The sequence below is a fragment of the Rousettus aegyptiacus genome, unplaced genomic scaffold (assembly GCF_014176215.1).
Source record: "Rousettus aegyptiacus isolate mRouAeg1 unplaced genomic scaffold, mRouAeg1.p scaffold_m13_p_16, whole genome shotgun sequence".
Lineage (NCBI taxonomy): Eukaryota > Metazoa > Chordata > Mammalia > Chiroptera > Pteropodidae > Rousettus > Rousettus aegyptiacus.
The window spans coordinates 32,753,904-32,770,640 of NW_023416291.1; the positions used below are offsets into that span (position 1 = coordinate 32,753,904).

At 55.6% G+C, this 16,737-nt stretch overlaps 1 protein-coding gene across 2 annotated transcripts; it reads left to right on the plus strand.

The window, feature by feature from the left end:
- Positions 1-105: 105 nt before the first annotated feature.
- On the plus strand, positions 106-16,170 carry ZNF653 (zinc finger protein 653). 2 transcript variants are annotated; one of them, XM_016153522.2, is made up of 9 exons: positions 106-752; positions 5,704-5,747; positions 7,791-8,006; positions 12,355-12,966; positions 13,088-13,265; positions 13,349-13,460; positions 14,558-14,672; positions 15,454-15,553; positions 15,777-16,170. In XM_016153522.2, the coding sequence occupies exons 1-9, from the start codon at positions 448-450 to the stop codon at positions 15,952-15,954; spliced, it is 1,860 nt and encodes a 619-aa protein (XP_016009008.1). In that variant the 5' UTR covers positions 106-447; the 3' UTR covers positions 15,955-16,170. The 2 variants fall into 2 exon arrangements, with proteins under 2 accessions (XP_016009008.1, XP_016009009.1); XM_016153523.2 differs by lacking the exon at positions 14,558-14,672 and having other exon boundaries at positions 15,777-15,953.
- Positions 16,171-16,737: the final 567 nt, after the last annotated feature.

Here is a 16,737-nt window from a genome sequence, read left to right on the forward strand (position 1 = left end):
GTGGCATCCCTGCACCGTTAAAGCCTGGTGGTATGCTTTTCAAGGGCTCTCCAAAATCCAGTCTAAGAGATCAGACCCAGGCCTTACCTATACCTTCACCTACAGCTCCCACCCTTACTTTATCCCCAGCATGCATTCAGCATAAAGGTGTGGGAGGAGGAGCGCCTCACTCCCCAAGGTCTACGGGTTCATTTGCCGCTTCCCAAGGCTGTCCTCAGACCTTCAGCCCCTCCCTCCGTCTCCACGAAGTTAGAAAGTTTTAACAGAAAAGGGTAACGGGTGGTTGCATGTGCCTGTTGCGCGCATGCGCAATTTCCGCTTTCGGTCTTCTTTTGACGCTGCAAGGCAATGAGAGTCCGTGAGAATTTTCTCGGCGGCGCAGAAGATGCACGCCACTTCCTGCCGGGCTCCTAACAACGGGGGAGACTGGTAACCAGGGAGGGGGGGATGGCGGAGCGGGCGCCTGAGGCAGAGGCGGAGGCTGAGGCTGAGGCTGAGGCGGGAGCAGGCGGGGAGGCGGCGGCCGAGGAGGGTGCAGCGGGCCGCAAGGCGCGCGGCCGGCCACGGCTTACGGAGTCGGACCGGGCCCGGCGGCGGCTCGAGTCCCGGAAGAAGTACGACGTGCGGCGCGTGTACCTGGGCGAGGCGCACGGGCCCTGGGTAGACCTGCGGCGCCGCAGCGGCTGGAGCGACGCCAAGCTCGCTGCCTACCTCATCTCGCTGGAGCGCAGCCAGCGGAGCAGTCGCCACGGGTGAGAGGGCCCGAAGGAGGGAGGGATCGAGGGAAGAGACGCCCCCGTCCCCCAGCTGAGCCTGGTTCCGCCCTCTCCGCCTAGGCTCCGCCCCTGGCACCTCTGAGCCCCGCCCAGCGGCCCGGGTGCAGGCCTGGGTCTCCGTCTGTCGGTCCTGGGATGCGCCTGGTTTGCGGTCCCGCCTCCCGACGCTCCGAACGCCCAATCCAAGGATGCGCCCAGCCTCGACCCGCCTCCTGGGCGTTTGGCCCCGCCCGCTACATCTCTGGCTGCCCAATCCTGCTACGGGCCCCACCTGCAAGCGTTCCGACTCCCTGGAGGCGCTTGCTTCCCTGCCTTTTGAGGCCTCGGTGGCTGGAGGTCCTTGCTGGCCCCTGGGATCTCACAGGCCTCATCCCCTAAAACCCTCACAATGCAGCCTGGGACTATGATTGCACAGCCTGGGCCATCCAACCGTGCCTCTCATGAGTTTCCAGTACCCCAGCTTGGACTGTGTGTAGCCCTGTTCCCACAACCTTAGACCCCACGTACGCTGAGGACCCCTCACAATGCAAATCGCATTTCTCTGAACCTCTTGGCTCCTCAACCCAGGGAGAATCAGATGAAGAAGCCCTAGGTTAGCTGCACAGGTGGACGGCAGAGATCTTTGCAGAGTCTCAATCTCGAGAGTGTAAAGTGTCGGTGGAATTTTTCACTTCTGGCCATATAGGTTGATGTGATGATTAAATGAGTTAAAAATACAGCAAAGGGCTTAGAAAAGTACTGGCACTCTGGGTATTAGCTTGTTAGAATGATGGTTATTCACCATGAACAGTGCTGCAACCCTTGTTCTGCCCTGATTTTATTTGCACATGTTCGCATGTTTCTCTGGGGGAAGATTTTGAGGGTCAAGACTCAACCAGATCCTGCTGAATTGCACGCACCCACTCTTCAGGGTGGCAGGCTGATTTATATGCCGAAAAGCAGGGCAGGAAATGCTGGGTCCTTAAAACACCGCAAGCCAGTATCCTGCTATTGGAGTTTCTGATTCAGCTACTCTGGATAGAGTTGCAGACCCTGTATTTCTTTCTGCAAAGCTTCCAGGGAGACTTGATGTGCAGCTGGAGAACCAATGGCCAGAGGGAGCCCCTGGAGGTCCCTAAGCTGAAAGTGGTATTTGCAGAAGCTAGGTTTGCCTGAGCTGGAGCCTGCAAGAATGGGGCTCAGGCTCTGAGATAACCCAGGCAGTGTGTAGCACAAACCTGGTCCTGGGGCCCATGGGTAGGTGGGAAAATACAATAACTAGGGTGAGGGGTATCTGGTGGGGAATAGGCATGACCAGAGGTAGGGAGTCGATTATTTCAATTGCTCAACTGTTTATAACCTGTCTTGTACCTAGAAGGATTTCAGTTCAAGGGCTGTAAAACACAGACAAGCAGGTAGAAGTAAACTTAGGGTGAAAAGAGAAAAGAAAACGAGGGACACAATGGGGCCAGGATCAGTGCTTTTGGGTTGAGAGACATGACAAGGCAGTTTTGTGGCATGGTTAGGTAAAAACCTGACCAGAGGGGTTCAAGAGACATAGTTGGAATGGCAAATGGGCCATGAATTTGCCTTGGAGATTTCTAGCAGCCAGTGGGAAAAGGGAAACAATGGTCAGTAGCGGAATTTCTGGTGTTTCTTCATTCATTTCTTTAAGGAATATTTATTGAGCACCAACTGCATGTCAGGCACATATATAGATGTTGAGAGTACAGCAGTGAACAAAACAAAGTTCACTGATTCATGGAGCTGACGTTTTAAAGGGCAGAGTACAGAGGCTTGTCTAGTATGGGTTCAAGGAGGTCCACTCTATTCTTTTTTCTAGCTTTGTATGTTTGTGTTTTCCTTTTCACAACTTAAACACCAAGAAAATCAAAAGCATCATTCTGACTCCTATGTTGACACTGAGAGGGGAGGGAAGGAAGTGGGAAACCAGGAAGGAGGCGACTACACTGCTCCAGGTGAGCTGTGATGGGGCTAAATTCAGGCCGGGCCATAGGGAAGTAGAGAGAAATGGTTGAAGTTGAGGCCAGCAGGGTTCGCCGATGGGAGTGGATATGAGAAATGCCTGAGCGACTAGAAAGTTGCAGTTGCTGTTAACTGAGAAGGGCCAGATTAGGAGACAGAATGACAGTTGCATATGAGACTCCTATGTGGGGTGTCAAGCTTGGGGTGGTGGTGTGGTGCAGAGAGGGCCAGGCAGGCGATCTGAGTATGGGAGTCACCAGAGTGGTGATAGTATGGTGATGGAGCTTGCCAAGGGGATGTGCGTGGACAGAGCACACAGGTCTGAGTCCAGTGCCATTCTCCCATGCTTCGAGAATTTGGGGAGATGAGGGAGAAGCAGCAGCCTGGGAAGCAGGTGGAGGACCAGGTGGGGCAGTGTCCTAGCCCCAGGGAAGGATCCACGGGTTAGATGCTGCTGGGCTGAGTGAGGCAGCCGTTGCTAGTGGCTGTAACCGGGCAGTTTGTTGCATGGTGGAGAAAACCCCTGACCAAAGAAGCTCAAGGAAGATGAAGGCAGAGACATGAAGACCATGAATTCTATGAAGACAACTCAGGCAAAGAGTGGCAAGTTGTCAGGGAAGGGGCTCAAGGTCATTTTAATCCAATGTGTTAGACATATCAGCATGTTGGATGCTGGTGGGAACATCAAGTCAAGGATGAGAGCGAAAGGCAGAGGAGAGCGAAAGACAGTTGCTAGTCACCATTTGGGGCTGGCCACTGAGAGGAAAGCACAGTCAGGCCCTGGAGAAGCCCCAACAACTATTGTCCTCAAATGCAAGTGCCCACTGTGGAGAGTCACAGAGGCAGTAGGACCTGGAGAAGCAGGCAGTAGGGGGAGGCCATTTGGGTTGAAGAAGAAAGTGCTGCTTTAGGATCAGAAGGTGACCTGACCCTGTGTAATCCTTAGAGCAGCTCTGTGGGAGGCACTGCTGTTATTCCCACTTCACAGATGAGGAAACTGAGGCTCAGAGGGGATGAGACCTGCTTTAGGTCACAGCCAGTCAATAGCAGAGATCAGACTTGAACTGGGATCTGAGTGACACCAAGCTTCTCCCCAGCACAGTATGTTTCCAGCACCGGCCATGAGAGGGTAGAGATGACCATGAGTGTTTGGATGTGGGTTTGGAGTAAGGTCTAGGCAGCCTGGCTCCTTGGAGGGGTTAGAGGCTCCTGGGATGGGTCAAGGTGGGGGTGACTCACCAGGCAAAGGTTAGAGCCTGGGGCAGAAAGGACAATGGAGGAGCTGTCCTTTGGCTTTTTAGGGACCTGCACCCTGAGCAGCTGTCCTTGGACCAGACAGCTATGGGGGCTGAGAATTGTTATGAGGCTGGACAGAGGACAGAGGTGGGGGCGGGGGTGCTGTGGAGAGACCCTGGACTGGCTGTCGGGATATTTGTGACGAGAGCATGACCCCAGCCAAAGCAAGGAAGTCATCGTTCCAGGGCCTGGCTCTGTGATAACATTAATAATCATAATGATTATTGTCACCATTTGCTGAGTGATTACTAATTGCCATGGCTGCCTCATGCTCTTTACTATGAACATAACCTCATGCCAGCCTCATGAGGAAGGAAGGTACTGTTAGATCCCATGCTACAGATGGAGAAACTGAGGCACAGGGAGGCAAGGTCACTCACCCAGGGTCACAGAGCTTATTGCTGCAGCGTAGAAGAGGAAGAATAAGGAAGCAGAGGAGGCTTCTAGCAGGTCCAGGGGAGATGGATCTAAAGAATCTGCCCTCAGTTTATGTAGAGCTAGTGCCAGGCCACAGCCAGATGGCCTGAGTGAGATGAAGAAACTGCCTGGCAGATGGCCAGTTGATGGCCATCCTGGTGTAGGAAGCCATAGGGGCCCGGCCGTGCCCTGGGCCCCCTGAGGCCGTGGTTCACTGGGGCATGTAATCAGGGCACTGGGCCTCAGCCAGGGTGGGGAAGGCCCCAGAGACAGGTGTTTGATGGAACCTGAACTGGCTACAGAAGCAGGACTGCTGGAGGGGACAGCACTTTGGGCTGGGGCCCTTGTAGAGCAGGCTGTTAGGGTCAGGGAGTAATGGGAGGCAGACATTGCAGGACCCTGGATAGGGCAGCCCAGGTTCTGTTGCTCTGTAACAATGATCACAAACTTAGTGGCTTTAAAGCACACAAATTTCTCATCTCACTGTGGAGTCTGGCACATTTTAGCTGAGTCTTCAGCTCAGGATCTCACAAGGCTGAAATCAAGGTATCAGCCAGCTGTGTCTTAATCTAGAGGCTCAACCGAGAAAGATCTGCTTACAGACTCCCTCAGCGTTGGCAGAATTCATGTGCTTGTGATTATAGGACCGAAGTCCTGGCAGTCTAGCTGGCTGTTGGCAGGACTGCTCTCAGCTCCCAGAGACAGTCAGTTCTCAGGTCCTTGCCACAGCCCCCTCACATTCTCAGCTTCCAATCTCTAACTTCAGCAGGACGTTTCTGAGGGCTCCCCTGACTAGGTCAGGTCCAGCTCAGTAAGCTTCCTCTTGGTTAATTCAGTCACCTAGCTATGGAAGTGGCATCTCGCCATATTCAGAGGAATGCCCCACTCATGGGGAGAGGATTATGCAGGGTACTTGCCCTAGAGAGTGGGATTGTGGGGCCTTCTTAGAATTCTACACGCCTCACCAAGTTTCTTTACCACTTTCCGACCTTTCCACTTCCTGGCCACGAGACCCCGGGTTGGCAGGCTCCCCACTCTGAGACTCAGTTTCCTATTCTATGAGGTAGGTGATGATATTAGACACCACTCCAAGGGCTGGTGTCCATGCAGGAGAGAGCCCAACTGAAGGGTCGCAAGAAATAAAACAGACCCCAGAAACAGAAGTTAACATTCTACCCAGAGCAGGATGAGTGCAATATCTCATCATCAGTCAGGCCCTACTCACTCCCCCTGCCTCTCTCTATTGCAGGAAGCCTTGGGAGCAGGTCCCTAAAAAGCCAAAGAGGAAGAAAAGTAAGTGGAGCTGCAAAGGGGTGGGAGGCTGATGGGGTAGTGGGAGTAACTGGCTTTGTTATTACCTCCCTCCCTCCCTCCCTCCCTCGTGCCCTCCCTCCCACTCCTTCACTCCCTCATTCTCAACTTTTTGTGGAGGGCCCGCATGTGCCAGGTACTCTGTGGAACTGGACGTACCCATCCCTGCCTTCACAAAGCCCACAGTCTCATGGGAAAGACAAGAGACAGGCTGAGCAGGGGTACAGTGGGGGAGGTTTGAGCACTAGGGCCCAAGAGATGGGGCCTGACCCAGCCCCTGGTGGGGCCAGGACCAAACCTGTGCTGTGCCCAACAGGGGCACTCTCACACCCCCATCTCACACACAGACACCTAGGAAGGCCGAGTCACTGCCCCAGGCTGCACAGCTGGAAAGTAGTAGTGCCAGACTGTAGACTCAGGTCCTCACTTCTCCCGAGTAGTCCCTTTAACTCCTTCGCTCTCTTGCCTAGCATGTGGGAGTCAGCTATGGAAGAGCCAGGCAGAGCAGAGAGAACAGCTTGTGCCGGGGCTTAAAGGGCATATCATGTGCCAGGCTCAAGGGGAGCTGGACATGGGCAGTCCGAGCCGAGGCCTGGAACACGTTTCTCCTGCCCCTGAACATTGGGCTGTGGGTCTCAGGCCCCGTCCAACAGGGTGAGAGCCAGAGGTTCAGGGAAAGCCGTCTGATGGTAGTGAGCCCCTCCCCTTCTCATAGGTCTCAGAGGCAGGGGACAGATGAGCTAATATTGTGACCCCCAACTCCCGAAGGGGTGGAGATAGCGATAAGGAGCAAGTGCTGGGCTAGGAGGCAGCTGCCGATGGTGCCCCCAGTGGTTGTCACTGTGTTGGAGTCCCCGAGCACCACCCCTAGGCCCAAGGACCTTCCCTGGGCCACTCCTCATCTTCCAGCTTGGTGCAGCTTCCTCCCATTTGGTTGAGGGACCAGGATCATCACACATATTGCTGGTACCAATTCCTGGGCATTCAGTGCCCTGTCAGTGTCTTCACTCCCTAACCTCCTCCCTAACAACCCTCAGGAATGGGGACCCTTGTTCTTCCCTGGCCAGAGGGATCAATTGAGTTCAGAGGGGCCAAATGACTTGCCTGGAGCCACCCAGCCGGGAAGTGGCAGAACCAGGATTTGAACCCATTGGTCTTGCTCCACCGTTCCCACCCCCTCACAGCATTTGCTCATCCAGCGCCTACTGTGTAGGTGCTAGATATACAGGAGAGACAACACAGATCAGTGTTCCCGCCCTTGGGGCACTGACATCCAGTGCCAGAGAGACAAGAAACATGGGGACAGACAGATGGTATCTTAAGTGCTACCTGGAGATGAAGGATAACAAGTCAGGTGGGCTAGAAGCACAGGGAGGTGGGGGTGGCTGACCAAGGGAAAGATCTGAGTGAAAGGGGAGGAAGTAAGGCAGTTATCTGAAAGAAGAGAACACAGCCAATCCAAAGGCCCAGAGGCAGGACCATACCTGGCTCAGGTTGAGGAATTGGGAAGAGGCCATGAGGCTAGAGTGGAGTGAGCAAGGGGAAGGGAAGGGTAGGCAGATGTGAGGACAGGAGGTGACTGGGGAGACTATGCAAGGCCTTGTAAACCTCTGGAAGGACTGGCTTTTCCCCCCAGTGAAGTGGGAGCCCAGGAGTATTCTGAGCAGAGGACAGGTGTGACCTGACTCAAGGTTTCATAGGCACCCTCTGTTAGCTAGGGGGCCAGCGTAGGAACAGGGCAGGGCAGCTAACAATGAGTGTGCACCTACTGTTTGCCAGGCACCACTGTTTATATGACTTAACTCATCCAGTGAGGACAGTCTCTGTTTAGTCTGTTACCTTTAGGTTATGTGTCACTTCTCTGAGCCTCAGTTTCTTCACCTGTGAACTTGAGGACAGGCCTAGGCAGGGCCCAGGAGGGTGTCTCAATCCCTAGGACCCAGAAGGCCTTAGTGGCTCTAGGGGTCGCACTGCCCTGGGCAGCCTAGCCCTGCCCCTCACACCTACTTGGCCCTGTGTGTGCAGGGCGGCGACGCAATGTGAATTGCCTGAAGAACGTGGTGATCTGGTATGAGGACCACAAACACCGCTGCCCATATGAGCCGCACCTGGTCGAGCTGGACCCCACCTTTGGCCTGTACACCACAGCCGTGTGGCAGTGCGAAGCCGGGCACCGCTACTTCCAAGACCTACATTCACCCCTGAAGCCACTCAGCGACTCAGACCCTGACAGTGACAAAGGTGGGTCTGAGGGGCAAGGGTACACAGTGACCTCCAATGTCTGGGGGTCTACACTCCTCAAGGGGAGAGTCGCCCTGGCCTCCCCACCCTCCTGGGTCTTGTCAGTCTCAGGCTACCATCACAAGCCTCACAGCACCAGGCAGCACTGGTCCTGGCTCCAGGGATGGAGCACAGACTCATCAGGCTGGCTGCAGTCTTCAAGTCTTTACAGAGCCCAGTAAGTGGTCCCTGTTTTACAGAGGGACAGCTGAGGCACAGGGCGATTTGCCCATCTGTGCCCAAGGCCAGCCACAGGCAGTGCTGGGCTTGGGGTCCTGGTAGTCTGGCCCAGTGGCTGAAGGTAGGGAAGGGTGCTGGGCCTGTGACTTGCCAGTGCAACTCGTCTCTTCTGGCCTCTTCCTCCTCCTCTGTTCCGGCCCTTTGTTGGATTCAAGGTCTGTCTCCCAGTCTCATCCTTTTTCCCTCTCCATCCTGCTCTCCTTCTCCTTGCTCCCCATTCTCTGCTCTCTTTATCTCTCATCCTTTCTATGTTTCCTCTCTCTTTCTGCTTCTCCTGTCTCCTTCCTTTTCTCTGCCTCCCCCCACTGTATCTCTCATCCATCTGATGCCCTTTCCGTGTCTTGTTCCCTACCTCCCATCGCGCCACCCTCCCCATCTCTCACTGTCCATGCCCCTCTTCTGCCATCCCACACTGGTTGCACGAGCGGGCTGGCTGCCAGCTCAGGACTGGAAGGGACTCAGTTATGAAGGTCCAATGGGACCTGATGGGGGAGCAGAGGAGATGCTGTGGGTGGCGAGGGGATGCCTGCCTGCCTGCCTCACAGGCTCAGCATGAGCTGTGAGAAGGATCCTGGGGCCTGCTGCCAGATGCCCTCCCTGGGCCGAGGGTGAGGTCAGTCACAGGGCTGAATCCTCGCTGGCAGGCATCTTGGAGCAGGTGGCATCCCAGCTGGCAAGGGGAAGCTATGGGCGAGAGGTGTTCCAGGTGGGCGCCCTGGCCAATGGCCATCCCGTTGTGTGTCATTCAGGCCCCCAGTGTGCAGCCCGCCCCTCAGCCATCCTGTCCTGTGCTCCGCTCCAGGCCGACCCCAAGTTACCCTAAGTCTTCCCGCACAGCCCTGTCATTAGCCCCACTGAGCAGTTAAAGAAATTAAGGCCTTAGGAGTAAAATGACTGGCTCATCTGCTGATGGGTCCAGCTGTGATGGGCGTGACACCCAGAGGAGCTCCCTTGCAGCCCAACCTGACTTTGACACTAGCGGCTGCTGGATCTGGGCTCTTAGGAATGAACACGGACCTATTAGCCATGTCTACTGTGGGTGATTGGGGGCCTTGGGGAGTGGCTGTGTCCCTGGCCCAGCCCTGTTCCCCAACAGCACCCTTATCTGTTCTGTGCCTAGGGCAGCCCTGCCACCTCTCACTCAGTAAGAGGCCCTCCTGCCAGGGCTATGGGAGGCTGGAGGTATACAGCTATTTCAGTTGTGAATATTATCATCTTAAGAGGAGTCTGATGTCAGTCTTAACAGCTGGACACTGCAGTCAGGGACCTAGACACACACCCCTCAGCTCACTAGGTGACTGCTGCCTCCTTCAGCATGGAGCCAAGGGCAGGAAGGAGGAGTGTCAGAAAGAGAGACCGATCTGCCTACTTCTACTGCCGCCCCAGGGCCTGAGTTGGGGATGGGGCTTTAGGACACTACAGATACTGGGAAACATTGATAGGGTGCTTACTCCGAGCCTGGTACTGTCCTAAACCCTTTACACGGATTTACTCATTAAATACCCAAAGTGCCTCCTGAGGTAGGAGCCAAGTTGTCCCTAGGCCCAGAGAGCTTGTTCACATAGCTGGAGGAGCAAGGTCTGGGATCCGCCCCCCACCCCCCACCCCCCACCCCCCCCACACACACATGCATTCTCCATGTGACCTTTTGGGAGTGTGGGACACATCCCCAGTGTGCCCCAACTGTGTCACAAGTGTGTAACTTAAAGGTCATTCGTTTTTCCTGTCCCCAGTTTCTCCCTGTCTGGGGACGTTAGCACCAAACACCTGGGTAAGATGTCAGTCTCCTTGGGCTATAATCACAGCATTGGTCTCAGATTCCTTCATTTTTGCAAACAAGTGCTCACTGTACCATACAGCCTTCTGGGCACTGGGGACTGTGTACAGGTACCCCCTGTCTAGAGGGGAAGCAGACAGTAAACAAGATAGACAAGTGAACCCCAGAGTACGCTGAAAGATGGGAAATATTTGGAGGGGGAATAAAGGACGGAAAAGGGTGCTATTTGAGACAAGGTGGTCAGAGACCTCCCTGGAAAAACACCACTGATGGAGGTGAAGGAGGGAGCCCACACAGGCATCTGATAGAAAAGGGTTCAGACAGAGCAAATGGAGAGTGCAAAGGCCCTGAGGCAGGAAGCTGTCTAGTGTCCCCAGGCACGGGCGAGAGGCCAGTGAGGCTGGAGAGGAGGTACAGGCCCTGTGCCTGCAGTGAGAGCTTTGGCTGCCATGCCAAGGGAATTGGGAAGAGTGTTAATTGAGGTAAGGCCAGCTGCTGAAACACATGCTGTGGTGCTTCTGATGCGCAAGTTGCCTTCCACTCCAGGACCCAGCTTCTTTATATCCCAGGCTCTAGTTTCCTCTGAGTGGGAACAGAAGTGGAAGCTTGTGGCTGGGAGCTCACTACCACTCACATTCCATTAGGACCCAGCTGCTGGGAAATGTAGTCCACCTGGGTGTCAGGAGGAAGAGGCTCAGGTTTGGAGAGCATGGCTTGTCTCTTTGTCTCTTTTACAGAAATGATGAGTGGGTTCTTGGTTGAAGGAGGGACCTGACCTGAGCAGGTGTTCACAGGCTCCCTGTGGCCGCTGTGAGGAAGATAGACTGTGGGGGGTGGGTGAAGATGGGAGCCAGGGCACCAGGGAGAAGGGACTGCATGATCCTGGCAGGGGGATGTTGAGGTCATGACCAGGATGCACAGGGGAAGTGGGAGAAGCTGTCAGCCTGTGGATGTATTTTGGGTGCAGCGCCAACAGATTTTGCTGACAGATTGTAAGTGGGTGTGAGAGAAAGGGAGAAGTCAAGGATAGCCCTGAGCCTTGGCCTGAGAAACTTGAAGGACAGAGCTGCCATCACTGAGATGGGGACATCCGTGAATGCTGCAGGCTTTTTCTGAAGGAAGTTTCAGAGTCCAAAGTTGCTGAGTGTGAAATGCCTTTGAGACCCCACAGCAGGGGCTGGGCAGCAGAGGAGGCAGTGGAATGTAGGAGTCTGCAGCTCCGCAGGTTGTCCAGGTGGGAGCTGTCCACATGGAGGCACCAGGGTATGGATGGTGGCAGCATCATAAAAATAGACATTTGGTCTTTGTTCCTGTTCCTGGCATAGAACTCCTAAAACCCTTGGAATTCCCTGAGTGATAACGTTTTTCATTTTCATAATGAGTCCCTTTCGGAAGGAGCCCCTTTGGAACACACCTGGGTCTATGTGAATGAGGTGACTTAGGGAGTGGCCCCTGGAGAGCTTCAAGAAAGAAGCTGGTCACCAGGTAGACCAAACATGTGATTAGAGCACAAACTCTTCAACCCTGCCCCTAACTCTGGGGAAGTGGATGGGGCTGGAGATTGGGTTATGAAAACTCTTGAACAGTGAGTTTCAGAGGGCCTCCAGGTTGGCGAGCAGGAGGCGCGGAGAGGGTGTGCACCCGGCGAGGGCATGGCAGCTCTATGCCCTGCCCCCTAGTCCTTTCCCTATGCATCTCTTCAATCTGGCTGTTGCTGGGTTGTGTCCTTTATAATAAAATTGTAATTGGAGTGGATCATTTTCTTGAGTTCTATGTGTTGTCCTAACAAATTATCAAACCTGAGCAGGGGGTCAGTTGTGGGAACTCCATCTATTACCAGAAACACAGATGGCCCTTCAGCTGGCATCTGGCATCTGAAGTGAGGGTAGTCTTATGGGTTTGACGCTAGATCCAGGTGGATAGTATGATGAGTATTGTATTGAATTGTTGGAAACCTGGCTGGTGTCAGAATCAGGGCAGTATTTAACACCATTGGTTCAGCTAGACCCTGGGGTGAGCAGAACACTCAGGAGAGGCCCCTACTAGAAACTTCTAGACCAGAAAGAGCAAAAGAGGCTGAGAAAGAGCCAGGAGAGAGGGGCCAGGACACCAGAGTGGGTCTAGACCCTGAGCGAGGATAGCATCTTTGAGAGGCAGAGACAATTAGGGAGGAAGGGGACTGAGAAGTAACTGCTGCTTGTGGCAGTGAGGAGTCACAGCACCCTGGTGAGCCCTCAACAAACACCAGCTGCTGCCACTATTGTAACCATCCCCTTTCCTCTGTCACCACAGTGGACAATGGCCTGGTGGCCGGCAGCTCCGACTCTGCCAACTCCAGCTCTGGCTCTGACTCTGAGGAGCCCCCTGAGAGCCAGCCAACCAAGGTGACAGTGGCAACAGCAGCAGTGACCCCCACCAGCCCAGTGGGAAGCAGTGGGCTCATCACCCAAGACGGCGTGCACATCCCCTTCGATGTCCACCACGTGGAGAGCCTGGCTGAGCAAGGCACCCCGTTGTGCTCCAACCCAGCCAGCAGTGGGCCAGAAGCCCTGGAGACAGTGGTGTGTGTGCCAGTACCTGTGCAAGTGGGCCCAGGCCCTGGCACCCTCTTTGAGAACATGCCCCAGGAGGCACTGGGTGAAGTGGTGGCCAGCTGTCCCATGCCAGGCATGGTGCCCGGCTCTCAGGTGATCATAATCGCCGGCCCTGGCTACGATGCTCTCACGGCCGAGGGCATCCACCTCAACGTGGCAGCAGGCAGCAGTGCTCCCGTTGGGGGCCTGGGCGACGAGGTACCCTGCACCATGATGGAGGGTGTGGCAGCCTATACCCAGACGGAGCCTGAGGGTAGCCAGCCCAGCACTATGGACCCCACCACCATGGCAGGCATGGAGACCAAGAAAGGTCTGGGGGTCCAGCGGGGGATTGGGAGGGATGTGGGAGAGGGAGGGCAAAGAGTGGCCCTGGAGTGGGCTCCTCGACAGCCTTAGTCCCCATGGACACCCACCCTGTGTGCACCCCGTAGAGAAGGAGGACCTGTACATGCTCAAGAAGGAGGAGGAGGAGCCAGTGGCCCCAGAGCTGGCAGAGCTGGCGGCGACAGTTCCTGAGAGTACAGAGCCTGAGGCAGAGGCAGATGGGGAGGAGGTGGACAGCAGTGACATGTCAGCCATCATCTACGAGATCCCCAAGGAGCCTGAGAAGTGGGTGTCGGGCAAGTGGGGGTGGAAAGAGGACAGCCAGCCCAGTGTGGGAGCCTCGACTCCATGAGCCCCTTCCCCTCCAGGAGGCGACGGAGCAAGCGGTCGCGGGTGATGGATGCTGATGGCCTGCTTGAGATGTTCCATTGTCCCTATGAGGGCTGCAGCCAGGTGTATGTGGCCCTCAGTAGTTTCCAGGTGAGGCCACTCCCAAGTGGCTAGATGGGGGCTGCTACTATGTCCAGCTTCCTATGTGCTGGGGTCTGGGCAGTATAGCTTGCTAAGGGCTCCACCAGGCCCCAGCAGGCACCACAAGCCTGCCTCCCACACGCTTATATGCCCCAGCCAACCTCAGCAGCTTCTCACAGATCCTGCCTCAGCCACAGAGTGTCACCTCACTGCCTTCCCCTCTCACTCCCCAGGGCACCAGTCCTGCCTCCTCAACCAGCCACAGGCTCTTGCTGCACACCCTGAGTGGCTGCCTGGTCCTAGCCTGGCGGTTCCCCACACACTCCTGCTCTGCCAGCCACCAGAACTCCTGCCTCTGCCCAGGCCACTCTGTCAGCTCAGGATGCCCCTCCACCAGGAAACCCAGCCCAGTCCCTAGGGCTGCTGGGGCCTGTGAGCCCCACCCAGGTCACTGCACCACTAGGATGTACCTGCAGTTTGCCCTCTGGGCCTAGATGGGATCCCACAAGGGCAGAGACAGGGAGGGTCTTGTCATATCACCCCTCAGGCACAGGAGGCGGCACCAATAGGCTCTTGAATTTGCCAAGTCATGTTTTCATTAAACATGGATTGAGCACCTACCAGTGCCAGGCCTGGTACTGGGCACTGGAGTGTGGATATGCTAGTGAGTTAAAGAGTAAAAGGAGAAAGGAATGAGTGAATATGGGGCTGCTTGCTCCAAGCCTCCGGGGCAGCAGAACACCAAAGCAAAGAGCTTACAGTGGGGCTGATGGCCCCGAAATCCAGTCCCAGCCCTGCCACTGCCCACCTGTGAGACACGGGCAAACCACCGAGCCTCTGGAGCCTTAGTTTTCCTATCCATAAACTTGGCTCATGGCTGGGCTCCTTCACAGAGTTATGACAAGGTTGATTGACGTCCCAGCCCAGAGCCTGGCTGTAGGTGCTCAGTAAAGCTTCTGTTTGATCTGAGTTGTGCCCTTGGGAGTCCATCCAAAGTATAAAGGCACTCTTCTTCCTCCAGCGAGGTCAGCCCCAGCCTGCCTTCCAGCTGCCCTCATCTATCTCCATGGCACCCACAGCCCCACTCCTGCCCCTCTCGCCCCCAGAATCACGTCAACCTTGTGCATCGGAAAGGAAAGACCAAAGTGTGCCCTCACCCTGGCTGCGGCAAGAAGTTCTATTTATCCAACCACCTGCGGCGGCACATGATCATTCACTCAGGTCAGGCCCAGGGGCACAGAACAGGGGCAGGCAGGGTCCAACCCAGGCAGGGCTGCCCTTCTCAGAGCCTCCTCCTTATCCTTCACATGGGCTGGTGTGAGATGGTGGAAGTACAGTGCTTAACCTGGTGCCCACCTTCCTGGTGCTCAGTGAGCTGGAGCCGCACAAGCTACAGTGACACTGACTGTTATAGTCACGTGGAGCTGGGTATGAGCTGGTTATCTCTTCCCCAACTCAGCCCCTTGGCCTCTCCACTCCTACAAGGAAGTCTCATGCAGGAGCAGTTCTGGGGCTGAGGGAGGACAGTGAACCATCCCAGATGGGCAGGGTGGGAGAGCGAGCTTGGGACAGTTTCTTCTGCTCAAGCTCCTCCTTGACCTAAGGTGTGAGCTGTGGACACAGTGGCCAGCATTGGTGCCTCTGCCCAACGGAAGGGCAGGGCTTTGGATTTTCCAAGATCAGAACTTGGAATTTTTATGTGAAATTGCCCAAATAGTCACATATTGGGGTGAAATTCAGACCCATCTTGGCTTGACAGTTTGCACCTTGTGCCCCTCAGGAACCCAAGTTCACATTCCAGCCCTGTGTGTTTGGGAGGCGGGTTCCTGAGCAGCCTTCTGGAGCCTCTCGTTTTAGACTCTTTGGTTATTAGAGTCGGCATTCAAGCCTAGAGGATGTGGGGTTTGGTCCATCTGCACCCTACCTGTTCTCTGCGGTGTAGCAGAAAGATTCCATAGCCCCCTCTCCAAGGGCTGTGCCTCAGCCTTGCGGTTTTTTTCAGGTGTCCGTGAATTCACCTGTGAGACTTGTGGCAAATCCTTCAAGAGGAAGAACCACCTGGAAGTACACCGACGCACGCACACTGGCGAGACACCCCTGCAGTGAGTGACGGGCCAAGGGAGCCAGGAGGGAGGGGATCCAGGCCTGGACCCGCACAGGGCAGGCCCCATGGGTGGCCTCCCCTCGGGTTGACATGCCCAGTTCCAGGAGGCCTCCATCCCAGATGGCACTGCACGTTTCTGGGGCTCGGCCCCACCCCTGTAGTTAGGCTTGGGCTGCACCTGCTCTGACCCCGCCCCGGTGCTGCCCTATGACTCCCCACAGGTGTGAGATCTGCGGCTACCAGTGCAGACAGCGCGCATCACTCAACTGGCATATGAAGAAGCACACTGCAGAAGTGCAGTACAACTTCACCTGTGAGCGCTGCGGGAAGCGTTTTGAGAAACTGGACAGTGTCAAGTTCCACACGCTCAAAAGCCACCCAGACCACAAGCCCGCCTGACTCACACAACCATTGACTGCCCTATTTATTTAACACGCCCGGGCCTGCTGGGCCTGGACAGCTGCAGGGGCTGCCAGGACTGCTGGCCGGAAGGAGGCGCCCCTGCCCTTCCCCAGGGCTGGTCCCCCTCACTCCGCCCCGTCTCCGGAGCTGGCGCCCGGGGCTGCTGGAGCTGTGTCAAGAGAGCAGAGCGAGATTAAAGAGCAAGAAAGGAGATGCCCTTCCCCTAGGCCTGGATGATTTGGGAAACAGGTGGGGTGGGCCCTTTCTTATCCAACCTGGTGCCTTCCTCCTAAGCAAGGCCTGGGGAAGCAGGCACAGAGTGTGACGGTACATGCAGGATAAGGCCCTTTCCTGTCAGCTTCTGCAGTGCCTGGGCGACGCCAAACACTCCCTCTTTTCACAAGGTCAGGGCTTGGAGCTTGGGGACACAGGGAGGTCACTGGACATCTCCCAGAATTTGATCATGACGCTCAGTCCTAATCCTTCATGGCTCACTCATTCCCCACCCTAGAGAGCTCAGAGATCAGTTGGGAGGTGTTCAGTACAGAAAATAGAATAGCGTGTTAGTTTCTGGGGGTCCTGTCTAGGGCAGTAGTCAGGGAGAGCCTCTCTGAGGAGGTGGCATTTGAGCATGGAGTGGAATGACAAAGAGTTTCCATCCCTGAAGAAAGCTGGGGGAGGCAAATCCCAAGCCGAAGGTACAGCCAGTGCCAAATCCCCACGGTAGAACGGGCTCGGCGTGTTCCTGGAACAGGAAGCCGCTGGGGGAAGGGAGTTGGC